The sequence below is a fragment of the Pseudopipra pipra genome, chromosome 3 (genome assembly GCF_036250125.1).
Source record: "Pseudopipra pipra isolate bDixPip1 chromosome 3, bDixPip1.hap1, whole genome shotgun sequence".
Lineage (NCBI taxonomy): Eukaryota > Metazoa > Chordata > Aves > Passeriformes > Pipridae > Pseudopipra > Pseudopipra pipra.
The window spans coordinates 17,300,176-17,317,452 of record NC_087551.1 but is presented as its reverse complement, the minus strand read 5'-3'; the positions used below and the strand labels follow the sequence as shown (position 1 = coordinate 17,317,452).

General features: G+C 43.0%; 1 protein-coding gene across 6 annotated transcripts in view; it reads left to right on the top strand.

Annotated features, from left to right (window-relative positions):
• Window positions 1-613: 613 nt before the first annotated feature.
• Window positions 614-17,277, top strand: part of STUM (stum, mechanosensory transduction mediator homolog) — a 47,963-nt gene continuing 31,299 nt past the window's right edge. For 2 of the 6 annotated variants that reach the window (XM_064648065.1, XM_064648063.1), the window contains exon 1: window positions 624-872. In XM_064648065.1, coding sequence (XP_064504135.1) covers window positions 683-872 — 190 coding nt within the window. In that variant the 5' untranslated portion in view covers window positions 624-682. Of the gene's footprint in view, window positions 873-17,277 lie in introns of all 6 variants that reach the window. The other 4 variants (XR_010428958.1, XR_010428959.1, XM_064648064.1 and 1 more) reach the window with 4 other exon arrangements.

The following is a 17,277-nucleotide window of genomic DNA, read 5'->3' as shown; positions in this document are numbered from 1 at the left end:
ATTAATGCCTTTAATATTTTTCCTGTTTTCTCTGCTGAACCGTATCTGCAATGACCAGCCTCGTCATCTTTTTTAGCTACAGACAAGCTCAAGTTCTGTTACCATTTCAGCCTGTGAACTGAACAATAATTACCAGCTCTACAAAGGCCTGTTTTCCCTCGTGGTGCCGGGGAATTAAGATAGATTTTCACACTGTCCCAAGCTGCGATGTATTTTCCTTTGCCTTCCAATTCTTGTGGCTCTCCTCCCCTTTCCTCCTTACCACAGGGATTTTTAAACAATAAACGTGCGGGTTTAATTTACACCTTTTCTCACGCCTTCTATTTTTAGAAAGCGCACGAGGTGTTATTTCACACCGCTCCTGCGCTCCCTAACACGGAGCTGTCTCTTTCCCTTCCCAGAGGGAGAACGGGACAGCTCCTTGCCCTCTCTCCTCACTGCCCAGGCGGGACAGGGCGATCCGCAGCCTGGCGAGGGGCGCGCAGCTCCAGCCTCCCGCTCCTCGGGAAGCCATCCGTGAAGGAGCGCGGATCGGAACGCTCCCGGGATCCATCCCAGCGAGGGGCGGGAGGAGAGAGGGGAGGGGTCCGCGCGGGGGGCGCGCAGGCGGGGCCGCGCGGCGGCGGCGGGAGCGCGCTGGGCGGCGGGAGCTGTGATCCCGCCGGGCTCCGCCGCGCCGGCCATGGATCCCTCGCCCAAGGACGGCGAGAGCGCGGCGGCCGCGGAGCCCAGCCGGGGCGGCGCGGCCCCTTCCAGCGGGGTGGTGGTGCAGGTCCGGGAGAAGAAGGGCCCCCTGCGCGCCGCCATCCCCTACATGCCGTTCCCCGTGGCTGTCATCTGCCTCTTCCTCAACACCTTCGTGCCGGGGCTGGGTAAGGAGCGCGGCGGGAGGAACGGAGGGAGGGCGGCCGGGGCAGGGGGTCCCTCTCCCCACCTGCCACTGCTTCGCCCGGTGCCGGACCCCGCCGCGCCGGCAACTTTCCCCGACGGCGTCGCGGGAAGGGATGGATGGAGGCAGGCAGGCAGGCAAACAGGCAGCGAGTCTCTGCGCCCCGGCGGAAAGTTTTGCGTCGAGGGCCGGGGCAGCGCCCTGCGGGGTCCTCGGGGAGCCGCGGCCGCGAGGGTCGGGCTTCTCCCCGACGGCAGTCGGGGACCGGGGCTGGGGCACCCGCCCGACCCCGCTCCGTTCTCGCCCGCAGGGCAGCGCTCCGTGACTCTGCGAGGCAGGGGAAATGAATTCCCCGGCCCCGGGGGCTGAGCATCCCCCGCGCGTTCCGGCCGCTCCGTTCTCGCCAGGCGGGGAATTGTGCGCTTTAGGAGAAGGGCTTCGGCTGTTCGGGCTCTCGCGAACTGTGATTTTAGTCAGAGAGGACCAAGGCTCGTAGTGACCGCATCGCTCGCCAGCTAAGGCGAGCTTTCAGAGCCCACCTTCCCGCGTTTCCTAAGGAGATCTCTGAAAAATGTTGGAACTATTTCCCCGGAGAAACTGTGGATTCACGGTTTCTCAATACTAAATCACTGGTGAGCGGCTCAGGTAACGCATCCCTAAGCTGTGGCTACAGTTCCTTCTATATTTCCCTTTCCTCCTTTTTAATTAGGAAATGCTTGCTGCAACAGGAGCTTAGAGTTTGAACACTACAAAGGCACCTGGAACACAAGGCTAAATACAAGTATTCTAGCTGCAAGCAAAGCAGTCACATTTACAAAACTCCAGACAAAATAAAGCCCTCATTAATCCGTACCTCGAGTCTCTCGTAGTCTATTCCCGGCTGCTATTTCTGCTCCTGTGGCCACTGCAGAAGCCTTCCTTGTGATAGGGGAGTATCCCCCACCTAGACCTGCTTTTGAAGAGCTACTGCCCTGCCTTTATTTGCTTCATGTGTTTCAGGTGGCTTAATTGTGTAATAAATATGAAATTCTAAAAGTTCTTCTTAAGTAATTCTAAAGTATTACCTAAGTGTGAGTGGTACACTATGTGCAACATATAAAAGCCATTGCTATTCCAGTGTGCTAGCTCTTAACCTGTAGATGTATTCCAGAGGAAAGCTTGTACCTTTTGAAATACCTCCAGAGTTTTGCTGCGGAAGGACTGGGATTGCTGTATGTGCTTCCAGATGCAGTGCATTGTGCTTGGATTTGTTGTTTGCACATCCCTTGTGTGCAGCCACCTGAAGAACCCGGAGTGATGAATCAAAGAGAAACTCTCGAGTTGAGTGCTTTCATGGGGTTTTAGGTTGTCGTTATTTAGCACTTACTTTCCCACCATCTTCAGAGAGAGATGTTCAAAGCCAGAGTTTTCAAAGTGAATGTACTTTTCTGTTGGCATTGAAGACACTACATCTTCGCTGTAGACGTACAGGAAAAAAACTGACTTACCATGCCCTTTTCCTCCTTTGAATGATCTTATACTTCATACTGTGTTGCTTTTAACAGCACACTAGAAAACCCTCAATGTTCTTCTTTCAGCCCAGTAGGGTAGGTGCTCATGAGACATCCTCATGTCAGAATTGGCTGGAAGTGTGGTTATCTGCCCAGAGCTCTGCTCTGGCTGCTGCTGCAGGTCTGCTGGAAGTAGCAGTGTTGTGCCTTCCCTCACACGGAAGGAGTCTAAACAAGGACAGCAGATAGCATATCCTTGCTACAGGTGAGCATGTAGGGTCCCAGTCCATGCTGGCTTGAAGAATTGAGAGTTGAATCTGGACTTTGCAGCCATGTGGTTGTGCTATCACTGACTGGCTGGATCACCCTAAAATGGTTTTAATTCCTTTTTCGGTGGAGATTTTTATTAAACTTAGTTTGTGTTTGGTACGCTGATTTCAGTAGCACTTTCTGGCTGTCTATACCACTGTTTCTACTTATACACTGTTGAAAAAGTAGCAAAACAAACAAACTACAAATCAAAAGAAATCCTTCCATGTGGCATTCCCACAGGCTGGTGAAATGCAGTGTTTTGGGGATGCATCCTGAGCTCTGTATGCAAAGCATGGCACTTAGTTCATGCATAAATGAACCATTCTCTTAAAGAAGCTGCTAATAGCGTATGCATTTTGATAGAAAATTTACTCTGAGATAATACACCTGCTTAGAATGAAGCTGTTTACAATCTCAGCCATATCCTGTCGTATATCACGTAGCCTACACACAAGGGGAAACAGGAGGAACACAAATCTACTGGCAGGAATATTCAAGGTAAAAAGAGATCTTGTGCCATTTGTTGCATTTCAGCAATCTCAATGAACTGAGCAACATTCATAAAAATAAATAAGATTTGCAGTGGTGGGAATTATTCACATCAAGGTTATGAGCCTGTTCTCTGTGAGGTAAATGACAAAATTCCCATCAATTCCAGATTTATAACATGTCAGAATGATGTTTCACTGGTTTGCTGTATATTCTGCCTGCTGAGGTAGAGAGTGTGACTGTGTTTAGGTGGTGATGGAAGTTCTCTATTTTTCAGTCCCTGAATTCATCCCTTATCATTTTGCCTGTAGTTGTCATTCATGTGTAGACTCTGGAGTGCGATTGCAATGAAGGGTCAGAAACCATAGAAATAAGGCAAGAATGTGGTCAGCACTGAATAAACCAAGTTTTCCACTGCTTGGAGATGGGTGCATTTGAGGTTTCATTAGTGCCCAGTACCTCGGACCAGTGATATCCAAATAGAAATTGTGCTCTGATTCAGGCTACCAAATCCTCAGGCACTCTTCTCAGAATCTGAAAGTCTCTACTTTTTTTAGTTAATTTATCTTTCCTATTTTACGGAAGTCATCTATGAGGGTGAAATCTGAGAATTTTTAAATATCCAGTTTATTTTTCCTTTTTGCAGTAGTGCTCCATTTGGACAGAAAACATAACACTTTTTCTTTGTTTATAGTAATTTTATTTTTTCAGTTGGTTAATTTTCAGAGTTTTATGTAGTAACCCAGAATGGCAGTTTTTGAGATGCATTGTAAACTGGGTTTTAACTACTCTTTCCATATATGTTACAAAAGACTCATAGGAATTTGTTCATACCCAGAGGATATGTTAACTTTTGCCTTGCCAAAACTTAAAATTCAGACTAAATACAATGTAAAAAAGCTTGATTAGCCCATCTACTTGTAATCTGTTTTGCAGAACAGCCTTGAAATTACGCTGTGCTTCCATTCACTGTGATAGAAGCAAGCCCTTGGAGATGTTCTGGATCAGTTTTCCGTGGTCCAATGTGGTTTTTCTCATCTGTGTCTTACAGGGCTGTAGGGCTGAGCTGTAATGAAGGTGTTCCTAGCTCAGGTTCATGAAAAGAGCAGATAGTACAAAAGGAAGAAGAGGCAGGACTCAGCGAGTCCTGTGGCAAAAGCCATCGTGCCTTGGCTACCAGTGTTCCAGCTCTGCCAGAGGCACCCTGAGCCACAGGCACTGTAACCTCTGCTTTGGCTTTGGGCTTCTGGACTCTGAAGCATCAGGGCCAAATCATGCCATGATGAACTCTGGAGAATGGAAGATGATGATCTCAGCAGAGATAAATGGTGGTGTACCCGGTTCCCGCAGGACTGAGCAGTGTGCACCTCCAGCCGGTACGTGCTGCAGATGGCAGCTGAGAGAAGGGGCTGGCCATGCCCTTTAGCTGGCAGACTGTGTTCCCTTGGAGCTGCCGTGTGCCAGTCAGCGTGGGAGAAGATCTGGCTCCCTGTCATTCCCTGAGCTGATACATGGGAATCTTGCCCTCCTTCCTATCTGCTTTTCCTTCTCTCGACATCACGTGTGTGGGAGGGGGTAAACGAAGGGGGAGAACTTGAGGGAAATGTGAGAAGGGAGTGAAATTGTCTGAAAGTATGAGGTATTCTCCAAGATTAATCCCTCCTGTCAGGAAGGGGGTGGACTTTTGGATCACAGCCTGAATTATACATGTGTACTATTTTTATGCAGGGAGTAATTGAAATACGTAGCATGAAATTATGTTAGTGCAAGATAGGAGAGCAGCCACCCATGTGCCATGAAATAGCCGGTGGAGGAGATCATGAGTGACAGCTCCTCACAGCAGCTAGAGAAAGAAGGGGTGATTCCCAGCCCACTGAACTTTTTTCTTCCACGGTTCCACAGTGCAGCTCTCCCTGTCCCTGAGTATGTCAGCTCCCTGTCACGAGTCTTCTGCCATCTGTTTATTCTGCTTTGGTCTCGATAGAGTTCAAGGACTGTACCTTCAGCTATGTGAATATGGCTCTAGTGTTCGATTCATGGAAGCCAAGCATCTTCTCATTAGGCACCATGCCTCTCTTGAGCAAAGTGAGCTCTCCAAAGAGCTGAACAGAAGTACAGAACACAACAGTTGAGAAAGTTGCAGGGATAAGGTCTGCATAAAATTATCAATACCCATTTTATTTTTGTGGTTGGAATGGTAAATAGATGCCTCAAGCAAACATCCATTGCTTTCATTACCGAAACAAAGAATTTCAAGGGAAAAAATAGATTTTCTTATCTACAGTAGGAAAACACTGCAAAAAGAAATTGGAGCTTTCAGACATCTGTGCATTAAAATCTCAAACTTGCTTTGGTATTTATGATCCTTTTTAATTATTTTTTTTCTTATAGACATGCAAACCAATGAATCTGTGTGATTTACAAGCTCATTTGAGGAAAACAAAGGTTTTTCTCAAGTGTTTATATGAATTTGTGTTTGTGAATTTTACTGCTGCAATTCTTTAGCTAACATTGCCTTTCAGCCTGTGATGTACAGACTGCTGGTAATCTGCAGAAACAAGCTATTTATTCGTGGAACATAACTAAACAAAGCAAACCTATTTGCCAGTAGACTTCACTCTGTTGGGTTTTGTATTTTCCAGTGAAAAGGTCAAGAAGTTCTTTATGGTAATTTGTTCATCTGCTTGTGCAAGGTGAAAAATGAGACCTGTGATAAAATGTGTGTATCCAGGTTACTGCTCCATTGGTGGCAGCAGTGTTATCAGCTGTGCAGGAGATGATCCTCAGTGAGGTAAAGCTGGGCACAAGAACAACTGGATCTCAGGTTTCTGCACCTGCAGGGCCTTGTTCTTGTCAGTATATTGAAGGCCATTGACTTCCTCCTTTTTTTTTAACAACAGAGATTTAAGCAAGAAATCTGAATGTCTTCTATAACTTACTTGGCTGATGGTGTTGAACAGTCACTCAACGAACTTGCCAGCACAGGGTAGTCTGGAATATTTTTGTGACATGAAGTGTCTGGACCATCTAGAATGATAAAGAAGCTTGGAAAACTCAAAAGAGATTCACAGATAATTTGTGATCTCAATAAATGCCGAAGTATTTCAAGTTTGTAGCTCCTTGGTAGAGACAACTCCAGCCAGTGTACTTGATCAGCAGAAAACACCCCCAAAAAACAGGTACTATCTCTGCTGAGGGACCTGATCTGGCCCCTCAGTTTTAATCCAGCATCCAATGGCATGCCCTGATGTATTTTTGGAAGAAAGCTGCTTTCTGCTTTGCCCACACTTGCCTGAATACTTAATATAATCTTATTCCTCCCTCTCCTTTGTGTAACTGTGGATCCCTTCCTTGAGTTTATCTGCTTAGCCACAGTGGTCACACAAGTATGTGCTGTCATACTCGTCATCCTCCAGTGAGCCTTGCTTTACAAATGCATACACAGCAAAAGCACAGCAGGGCCTTGTTCGTGACCACGGCCTCAAGTCACACTCCAAATATTTAGCACTGTTTATGTCCTTTGGTTAGTTTTTGCTCTTCACTTGTTACAGTTGGTAAAAGTCAGCTGTTGAGCTCCACTTGCATTTAAAATGACTTTTTGGTTCATTTCACTGTCAATCTGTGCACTAACCTAGTGCTGCTGCCTTTGAATTGCTGTCAGTGCCAGACCAGCTAAAATGCAAAGAAGTTTATCTTACCTCCCTTGTGCCTTCTGTTTCCATGAAAATAGAAGACAAAAGAGATGGCTGGGGACATTTTTGTTCAGTGCTTTTTGTTCACTGCTGTGGTTGAAGCAGCTCTGTGGAGGTATTCATTACTTAATGAACACGTAAGGAGACAGGGTTTGCTCAGCATCTTGTAATTGTGTTTGTCATTTAATGCAATTTGGACAGATGTACTTGAAGATTAAGAGTGAAGGTGAGAGCAGACAGCAGAGAAGAACTGTTAAATGGCCAAGTAAACCAACTGAATTTTAAGTCTAGAAAGCTGTTCCAGATGAAGGGTGTGACATGGGGGAAAACAGAGAATCAAGTCCAGGAGGAGAAAAGCACATTCACAGAGATATGGTGAGAAGGCAAAAGAACTGGAACTTCTTGTAGCAAGAGAGTAAATGAATGAAAGGATTTAAAGACAAAAGTAACTTGAATGAGGAGAGTGCTTTTAACAGGTGAATTTTGGCTAGTCTGGGTTGCAGGATAGAGGTGAATTGTTCTCCTCCTCTGAATCAGGGGGTGTGATTTATGAAGTCTGATAAAGCACCATTGCCTGCAGCATTTTGCTGCCATTTATTCTCTACACCATGAAAAGAGCATTCAGAGTTTGTGGAGCTGTTCAAGATCATCCATGGATGAGTGGGAAGCAGAAACCAGGTTCCTCAGGCTCTTTCTTACCCATCAAATTGTGTGCAGTGCCCTGAACACAAACACACCCGTAGGTGGCAGTGGCTAGCACAAAGCACAAAGGTGAATTTTAGAATCTCTATCCAGTTTTGAATTTTGTCGAGAAACAAATGATTGGATGGTAATGGGATTCTAAAATAGGCCTAAAGTTTTTCAAAGGGACTGGAGTTTGCAATTGATTTATGAAAACTTATATTTAGAGGTAACCTGGAAAGGAAAACAGGAAAAGAGCTTCTTTTCTTACTTTCTATGAGATATAAAATCAAGCTGATATATAACATTCCTTCAGAATTTGGAATTCTGAATTCCTACAGTTTTTGGACTGACTTCATTTCAGAATTTTACAGCTTTAAAGTTATACAGTTGCAGCACCACAGCACATGCCTGCAAACTTGGTTGGAGTGCTGTGCAAAGATGATGGTCACAGAATCACAGAAGAGACTGTTTCAGTTCTAAGTGACGTGAAATGATCATCTTGTCCAACTGAGGGCTGACCAACTCAGGGCTGACCAAGTTAAAGCATGTTATTAAGGCCGTTATCCAAATGCCTTTTAGACGCTGACAGGCTTGGGGCATTAACCAACTCTATAGCAAGCCTGTTCCACTATTTGACCACCCTCTTGGTAAAGAAATGCTTCCTAATGTCCAGTCTGAACCTACCCTGGTGCAGCTTTGGATCATTCCCATGCATCCTATCGCAAGATCTCAGGGAGAAGAGATCAGGATCTTCCTCCCCACTTCCCTTCCTCAGGAAGCTGTAGAGAGCAATGAGGTCACCCCTCAGCCTCCTTTTCCCCAAACTAGACAAGCCCAGAGTCCTCAGCTGCTCCTCATAGGACATTCCTTCCAGACCATATCTGACAGAAGGTAAACCAGTTTAGAGTGTTGTACCCATGTCCAGTTTTTGGGATTTTATTAGTATAAAAGTTCTGGCATCTGGCAAACCTTATGGGCAGTTAAAAACATTATCTGTGCCTTACACAACTTCTGCTGGAAGTTACAGCTCCAGCAGCAAGGGAAGCAGGAGGGAGTGCCCACCTCTGCTGCAGCTACTCCAGGTCAATCCAACATCTTACTTAAAGCTGCAGTTAGAGCTCATTTGCCTTTCAGATGTTGATCTGTGACCTGGAGCAGTTGTGGTGCTATGCACATGTAGGAAAGCTGGTGTGGCAGCAGCTCCTTAGCAAGGAGCTGGAGAGAGCATCACACAGCAACCTTAGGCATCACTGAGTACAAGTCAGACCCAGGACATGGCATCAGCACGGGCCCAGCCTCACCTGAGAAAGAAACGTTTGTGTTCATTGAGCTTGCTTTAGGGATTGCAGGAATGTGAAACCTCAATTTCCCTGGTTCTGCTGAAGGTTGGAAGCTTTTTTCATTAAAGGAAGGAATTAACCCCTCTTCCTCTTCACAGGGTTTTTGAGCATTTATATTAACTAGGGAGCCCCAAAATGAAAATACTGTCAGAACTTGAGAACAATCACATGCTGTTCTACCTAGTTGTATTTCACGTGTTGATTTCTGATGTTATAAACTTAGGTTTCATTCTGTGTAGAGTTAAGGAAAAAATAAGTGGACAGAACTTGAATACTTGATTTAAAATACTCATTTCCATGGTTTGTTTTCTCTCCATCTTACCACTTAAAAGCTGCTCTCACGCTCCAATGTAGTCCTTGTAATAAAGGCAGTTCAAAGCTCAGTGTTTCCATTCCAAAGGAGTTACAGACCAAACAATTTCTAATTACTTGACAGCCCCTCAAAAGGCCTTGCAGTGCAATCCTGAATAACACAATATTTAGTGTTTCCTTAGAACCCTGTCCCCTGAGGGTCTTGATTAGATGAGAATCTCTGCTTTCAGGAAAAGAAAAAAATGTAACTCCTATGGCTTTGGAGCAGGATTTGAAGATAATGATCCTGTCTCAAAAAAAAAAACCACAACCAAAAAACCAAAAAAGGGAAGGCTGGGGGAAGAAAGAATGAATTGACTTTTTTTTTTAATGATCTCAGTTTTGGAAAACCTGAGTCATGATTTTTCAGCACTGAAGGATGCCAATATTATACCAAGCTTTTAAATTAAAAAAAAAGGATACGTTGTTAACTAACTTACAATTCTGCCCAACTAGACAAAACCATGGACACCCATGTCTTTGAGCATATGATCATGAAATATCCAGACTAGTAAATACAAATGAGATGCTTGACGAAAACTGATGGGCAATACACTAACTTAAATTAAAAATTCCAGTATCAGCATACCCAAAGGATATGCCTGGAGTGGATCATGGTCAAATCTTGTTAGAGGAAAGGGTGAATACAATTGATAGAGGAACTCTTGGAAACATAATCACATTCTCTGCAGGGGTTCATCCTGTACATTTCCAACTTCAGTAATAATGCTTATACAAGGAACTTTGCAGGGGTCTAAGGCTGCCATCCTTTAGAACATGAATTTAAACAAATGACAGATGATTATCCAGCATCTCACCACCTTGTCATTTGTCTAGGCTGAACTCTTAGTTTGCCATAAGCATTAAAGAATATCCACACAAAACTTACAAATTGTGGATAATAATTTTATTTCAGTTAAAACACAAGTAAGTGTTAGTGTCAATAAGCCTTTGAAGAACGAAGATTTATTGAAGACTAAGAAGTAGATTATAATGAGCCATTGTTTGAAGTTCACTGTGTTAAAAAGTTGAGTCATTTTACAAAATATGAATCATTAGGTTTTTATGACAATATTTTACCTGAAATAAGCCCCAGTGATCACATTAGTATGACACTGTCCAGCTGAAATAGTTTTGCTGTTTAAGTCTAAAGTATAATGCATATCTACTCCATGTGGCAATATGGTGAAGTGAGATGATGGCTTTAAAGGAAAGCCTTATGTAGGTAGAAAACCCTTTGTTGTATCTGTTTAAGTACATTCATAAAAGAATGGGGTTTAGATTTTATAAATTGGTTTTGTTAATTTGCTATTTTTAAAATACTTGCAAGACCTCTTCTGTTGCCATGACAATTTGATTTCCATAAACATGATATTTTGTATATGACTATACAACATTGTATTTGCTATGCTGTGTGGGGAAAGGAGATGGCAACTTGACACCACAGAAATCAATATGCAGAGGCCCATAGAGTCAGACATCTCACTAGTAGTGGTCTGGACTGGGGTCTTTATACTGTGATAAAATAAGCTCTTGGATCAAGGTATATGTATTTATATTTCCTGTAATTTTTTTTTTTTTTATGTCTTCTTGCAAACACTGTTTTGGATTCAGGTGGCTTTACGTTTCCTTTCCACTGAAAATTGGTTCCAAGAATCTGAAGACTAAATTCCAGTTAAAAGCAGAGCTGGACCTCCTTGGATCTACATATACAAAAGAGCTGTAAGGACACAAAACTCTCATAGGCCTGCAACACAATCTGGAGTTGCTGTCTTAGTGGGAGGGGTTCACAAAGGATTTAGAACTGTGAGAAAGGACTGGTCAAAAATTGAGACATTTGTGAGGTGTAGCCAGAAGAAAATTCCTCTCTAGCTCTGGGATTGTCATGGTTCCCCATACTTTCCTTCTGTCTTTGTGAAATGATTGCAACAAATCAGACCCGTTTCCAAACTCATTTGCACCAGGCCAGTTACCAAGTAACCCATCGAAGGAGTTGGAACATTGATTCTGATGTAGTTAGACAATTTGATTAGTGTGGATTCTCTGGATTGGCCGTCAAATTACCTCTCTAGAGCTATTTAATTGTGAAAGCATTGCCAGATCTTCCGACCTGTAGTGCAAGGATGACAACTTTTTTTGCTGCATGTCTTTCTTCATTAGCTCTTCACCCGACAAACTAATCAATACCAGGGAAGGCTTAGCAAGGCTTTTACAAAACAAGCACTAAACTTTTTTAAAAACAACGTTTTAGACTCAGCATCACGAGATTTTTTTTCCCCTCCTACTGAAATTTCATTGTGGCTGCAGAGAGCTGGTGGGATGGTTTCTTGTCTCATGTAAAAGAGAGAAAAGAGCACAGGGACTACAGTCATTGTCAATTGTGAGTACAAAAACACTCTCTCATTTTCTCTTTTAAAAGCCAGAATGTAATTTCATACATTGACTTGCATCTGAGTACTTATCTCACTCAGTCCCCCTGCTCCTCCCACAAAAACAATGTGGAAATGGATTCTCCTGACACTCCTTTGGAGATGACTCCCCGTGGTGATTTAACTTGCTTTTTGTTTACAATGGTCAGCTGTACACTGTGACTTGGTTTTTTTGCCTTGAGGCTTAGCCCCTCACATGGGTGCATTGCCACAAAAGGTCAGCCTCCTTTTCCACCCACACTGCAGAGGTGTAGCCAGCTGCACACGTGCAGAGCAGAGCAGGAACCAAGCCGTGAGAGTGGACAGCACAATGGGGAGGACTCTGTGCTCAGCCATTCCGTGTCACCAGCCCATCTTGATCCAAATAACACCTTAGGCACAAGGGTGCCCAGAAGCAAATGCTTGTTTCCAACAGAGTTAAGCCTCAGTATTTCCACTTTGGATGGCAGATTCAAGGCAACGCAGTTAAAATTAGGATCTGTCTCCTTGTGCCGTGTGCAGTTGACGCTTACAAGAAACCCATGGTGGAGCTGGGAATGGAATTTAGACCAAGCATTAGTTCCCAGGAACCACTCTTGCTCAGAAGCTACACAGTGAATCCTTCTTTTACTGAAGCTGTGATGAATAAATGGTAACAGTCTACTCTTAGTATAACTGACAAGGAACCCAAGATTTTTCTTCTGCATATTAACTAAAACATGGTGTACGTTGCACGAGAGAAAATCTGTCCCATATGTGTATATGTTCTGCTCTTACATCAGTGCTTTCAATCCACTAGATGTTCCTCCTGTGCTTGTTTACTCTGTGTGCCAAGGCAGAACCTGGACAGAGAGGGTGTCCCCTTTCTAGGTGCTCTGTAGATCCCAGGTCGCATTGCTTGGAACACCAAGCAGTCATTTGAACCAGTGCAAAACAGGTATAAAATGTTCCCATTGCAAGCTTAACTCACTTGTCAGAACTAAGAATCCACAATATGCAGAGCAATGTGGTGTTGAGCCTCTAGAACTATTTTGTCTCACCTCTGCTCACCATTTTTGCTTCTTGTAACATTGAGCTGGCCCCTTGAGGTTGCTCCTGTGAATAAGTATTACTTACTATAAAGAAGAGTTGCAGAGCTGAGCTCTTACATTGCCCTTTAAGCCAGAGAAGACTCTTGCCAAGTTGCAGTACCAAGCAGGACACCCGTTGAGAATTGTATTTCCCAAATTAGCCAGCAAACAAAGCTAAAAATAAATTAGCTTGCATCCTAAAACTTAATCTGCTTTCTCCCCTACAAATGTGGGTTTGTTTTAAATATTTATGACACTTCATCGCAGACCAGTAAATGTTCTTTAGTACATTTTGTAAAAGGAATGATAGGTAAATGACATGGTAGACTTAAATCACAGTCACTGGAATAAGTTTTCTCAGGAAGTCCACTATTTACTGGTGTGAGAAATGCCAGGAAGGTAGTCAAGCAGGGCTTTGCTGATTATTTCAGTAGCACTGTGGAGTGCTGACGACACTAGACCTATTGTGATATAGAAGGGGATATTAAGATATGAATGTTATGTCACACACTTAGACTCTTTGCAGTCTGAATGGAGAATTCAGAGGAGATAAGCAGCTGAAGATTGTCTGGGAAGTTGGTGGCAGAACTGGCAAGAGAATCTCCATGGACTTCTTGCAGTTCAGTGCCTCAAATAATGCAGCCGTACTTTAGTTTCCATTAATCTCTTCCAAGAAAATTGTTATTAATGAACTGCCCCTATCACTCTTGGACTTTGTGTTCTTCAAGAAGCAAAGTGTTGTCTGTGCCATGCATTAATGAGAACATGGTAAACACATAGGATGGACAAGACAGTTTTTAGTTTGGGTGTGCTGGTTACTCCCTGGCATGTTTCTATGATCTGATTTATGCCTGTGAAAGCTACACACTATCTTGTATGCACAGAAGGGACTTCAGCATGTTTCAGTTAGTATATGGCAAAAAAGAAAACCCACACCAAAACCCCAAGCCAAGCAAGCACAGATACACCCCAGATTTACCATTTGAAAGAACACTGATTTATACTATGCTATAGTTTAGTATTAACCAATATTGCTCCACTGTATTCCTTCTTGTTTGCACCACAGTTGTGCACAAAATGGGGCCTTATTGTGGTCTTTAAAAAGTAGTTTTAAAATATATTATTTATACAACTATGTATGTGACCATGGCACTGTACAGATAATGGAAAAAGAATAAGTCCTATCCCAGAAGGTTGTAATAATAATGTAACCTCAAGAGTCAGAGCCTAGTTAAAAGAAATCCTAATAAAAACACACAATACAGTGTAATAAAAAGAAAAATATTTCCTTGAGTTGTATGTTTAAAGGCAGTGTTTTAAAGGCACAGTTGGGACTTGTTTCTTAGCAACAGGGCTCATCTGAGCCCTACAAACACTGTCAAGTTGGAAAAAGATACCCTCAAGAAGAAAAGCAATATGAAAGGAGCTAGAAACATCAAATTTAGACATCTTTCTGCTGTTGCAGCAGGAGCATTTCATCAGCATTGCAAAAGCCTCCAGGCAACGACAAGGTCATTTTGATACACTGTAATGATCAGAACAAAGAACTCATCTGTACTTCTCTTTATCATCAGGGAAGAACAGTAGAAATATTATTTAAAAATAGGTGCACTGGTATTACCATAAACCACAGTTTAAGTCCTGTGATCCTTCTGTATCCATAGTAACATGGCTGTATTCTACCCTGAGGGCATAGGAGTCCTGCAGAACAAAGTCCTTGCTCTCTTTTACCTCATGCTGTGTCCAGTACTAGAAGTTTCAGAGGAAGATCTGTAATGAACAGAGTTAAAAGCACTAACTGGCCTGTAGCAAAAGCTCCTCCTAAAGGAGTTGATTAGCTGGCTGATACACCAAAGCAGGAGATAATTTTTAATAGTATTATTTAGCCAAAATAGCTTAACAGCAAACGTTATTTTTATTGGATGTATCAGATAGGATCCATCTATCTACCTGTGCATCTGAGTTGGTTGGCATTGTAGTTTGTAGGGAGGAATTAGGCACTACCAGCATGTGACTCATCTCTTTAAAATAGGTTAAGTGAATCACACTCTCTGGGGGCCTCTGTCTCTTTTTTTCTTTTGGTTTTTTTTTTGCCTGCAAAGGGTAACTGGCTCAGATTGAGACACTTCCCTTGCAGATATCTGAAGTTAGGTCAGATCAAAGCTACCCATTAACTGGTTGGCAAAACAAGGCATTTGCTTTAATAGTTTCAAAATACATCATGCACTGCCCACACATCCTTTTGGATCTCATCTTGTCCCTACAAGAACTCAAGTAGTTCTGACCTCCACGCTGTTTCTTAGTGCATGTACATCTACCATGTCTCATGTACGTTGTACATTTTTGAAGCTTAGACCTCCTCTCTTTCTCTTGAGTCTATAATTTCCATCATTGCCCTTCCCCATAGCTCTCTGCTAGCTCTTTTTCAAAGTATATGAGTGTTGGGTGTTTGTAGCAGGGTTTGGACAGCAGAGCACTGCAGGGAAGGAGGGGGACACATCTTTGAGAACACGCAAGAGAGACATGCATGGAGAGCCCATGCTGGACCATAACTCCTGACAGGAACTGCAACTTGTGGAGAGCCCATGCTAGAGCAGATTTATCCCAAAGGACTGCAGCCTGTGGAACAATTGGCACCAGACCTGAGGAAAAGCATGGAGAAAGGAGTGGGAGAGAGCAACTGCAGAGAACTGACCACAACTCCTGTCATTCCCCATGCATCCTGCTCTGTTCAGAGTGGGGCAGAGGTAGAGGAATCAGGAATGGAAGAGTGAAGTTGAACCTAGGAGCAGGGGGAAAATAAGGGGTGAGGGTGGTGTTTTGTTTCTCACTATCCAAACTTATTTTAATTGACAGTAAATTGACTTTCCCCAAGTCCAGTCTGTTTCACCTCTGGCAGTAATGGGAAGTGATCTTGTTGTTATTTCTCTCAACACAAAATCTTTTTTTAATCTTATTTTCCCCCTCTGTCCTATAGAGGGGAAGGGGAGTGAGAGAGTGGCTGGGTGGGTGTCTGGTAGCCAGTCAGCTCACCATAGCACATCACTGATTTCTGTCCTGCTCTTCCATAGCATTCCTTCTTAGCAGTCTAAAAATCTCAACAGCTTTGCTGACTGTGGAACACCTTGAGCACATGTTCTTGCTGCAGAATGTTTTTTGGGTTTTTTTGCAAATAATATCTGCAAATTTAAATAACCACTGCAAAATGGTGCTTTTAGATCCCTTCTTTGAAGGATGTGCTGAATGTTCACAATGTTTCTTCCTTTTTGCATTATCTGAGGAATATAAAATATGAGAGAGGTCCTTTCATGCTCTGTAGCATTGAGAGCTGCTATATTTGGGAATGGGGCTGACAGGTGAAGTCAGATGAATCTTGAGAACTGGCTGCTGCCTCTCCTCACTTTGCCCCAGTCAACCATGATGATGCCTGGCAGCAATTTCTGGTTGTGATGACTAATGTAGGGAGGTTTCCCTTCTCTCTTTTCTGGCTTCTGGGACACTGACATCTCCATCAGAAAATTGATTGTGGCAGTTTAAGCAGCTACAGCTGAAGTAACAGTATCTGTCCCTTGATCTTAGCTGGAGATTGCATACCTCCAATCAAGAGATGGCAGAGGAAACCATCTACTAATAACTCAGTGCAAAGGCATGCTTAAAGCTAACTTTAAATACAGGAAAGCTTTGGTAAGACTTTGTACTGAATTTGTTGTGACTCAGATATGTGTTCCCTTCTGTTGACTCCGATACAGGCTTATAACCTGTACTAAGAAGAGATTAATTGCCTGGCCGCTGTTCCTCTTCAGCCTGTAAGTCCTCATATAGTTACTGGATCTGTTTTGCTTTCCTCAAGTTGTAAAAAACTCAGCCAATATCATTCACGCTGCTTAAACAGGAAGGAATATAAACTATGACAGCACAGGAAAGACATTTCAGATGAACATTCTTTACTATCCTGTAAATATACTCATTTTCTGATACATACTCCTAATCCTAATCTGTATATTTCACTTTCAATATAGCCAAAAGCCATGGAGGGCAGTGAGGCTAAACTGGGAAAGCCAGAATGTGATTAAATATCCTTATAGCTCTTTCACTATGGCTGGAGGCATGATTTAGCCTGGAATTCCTTGATTTCACTGGGAATTTGGTGCCTAAGTGTTTTCAAAAGTCCATGCTTTAGCTTCTTTGCCTTCCTTCTATCATTCTTCAACAGAAGGAAGAGAACATTAGCATATGTAATTACAGACATGCACTGGGGTATCATTAGTACTTATAAGATGCTAAAATAAAGAGAACTAGATGAAGTTCTCTAGTCTTGGTCTCTTGAAGTTCTCTAGACTAGTTCTTGGTCAGTATGGACATTAGGAGAGAAGAGACAGTATGTTCAAAGCAGAGTAAGTAGAAAAATAGATGCAGTTACTTGCATATGTTAAATAAAATACTGAAGGATTATAAATAGTTTAGGGCCAGACGTTTGAGAAGGATAAGAACTATGTTTGTGTTCTCTCCCTGCTGAGCAGTTTGGCTCAGCTGTTAATTTTCACTAACTGGA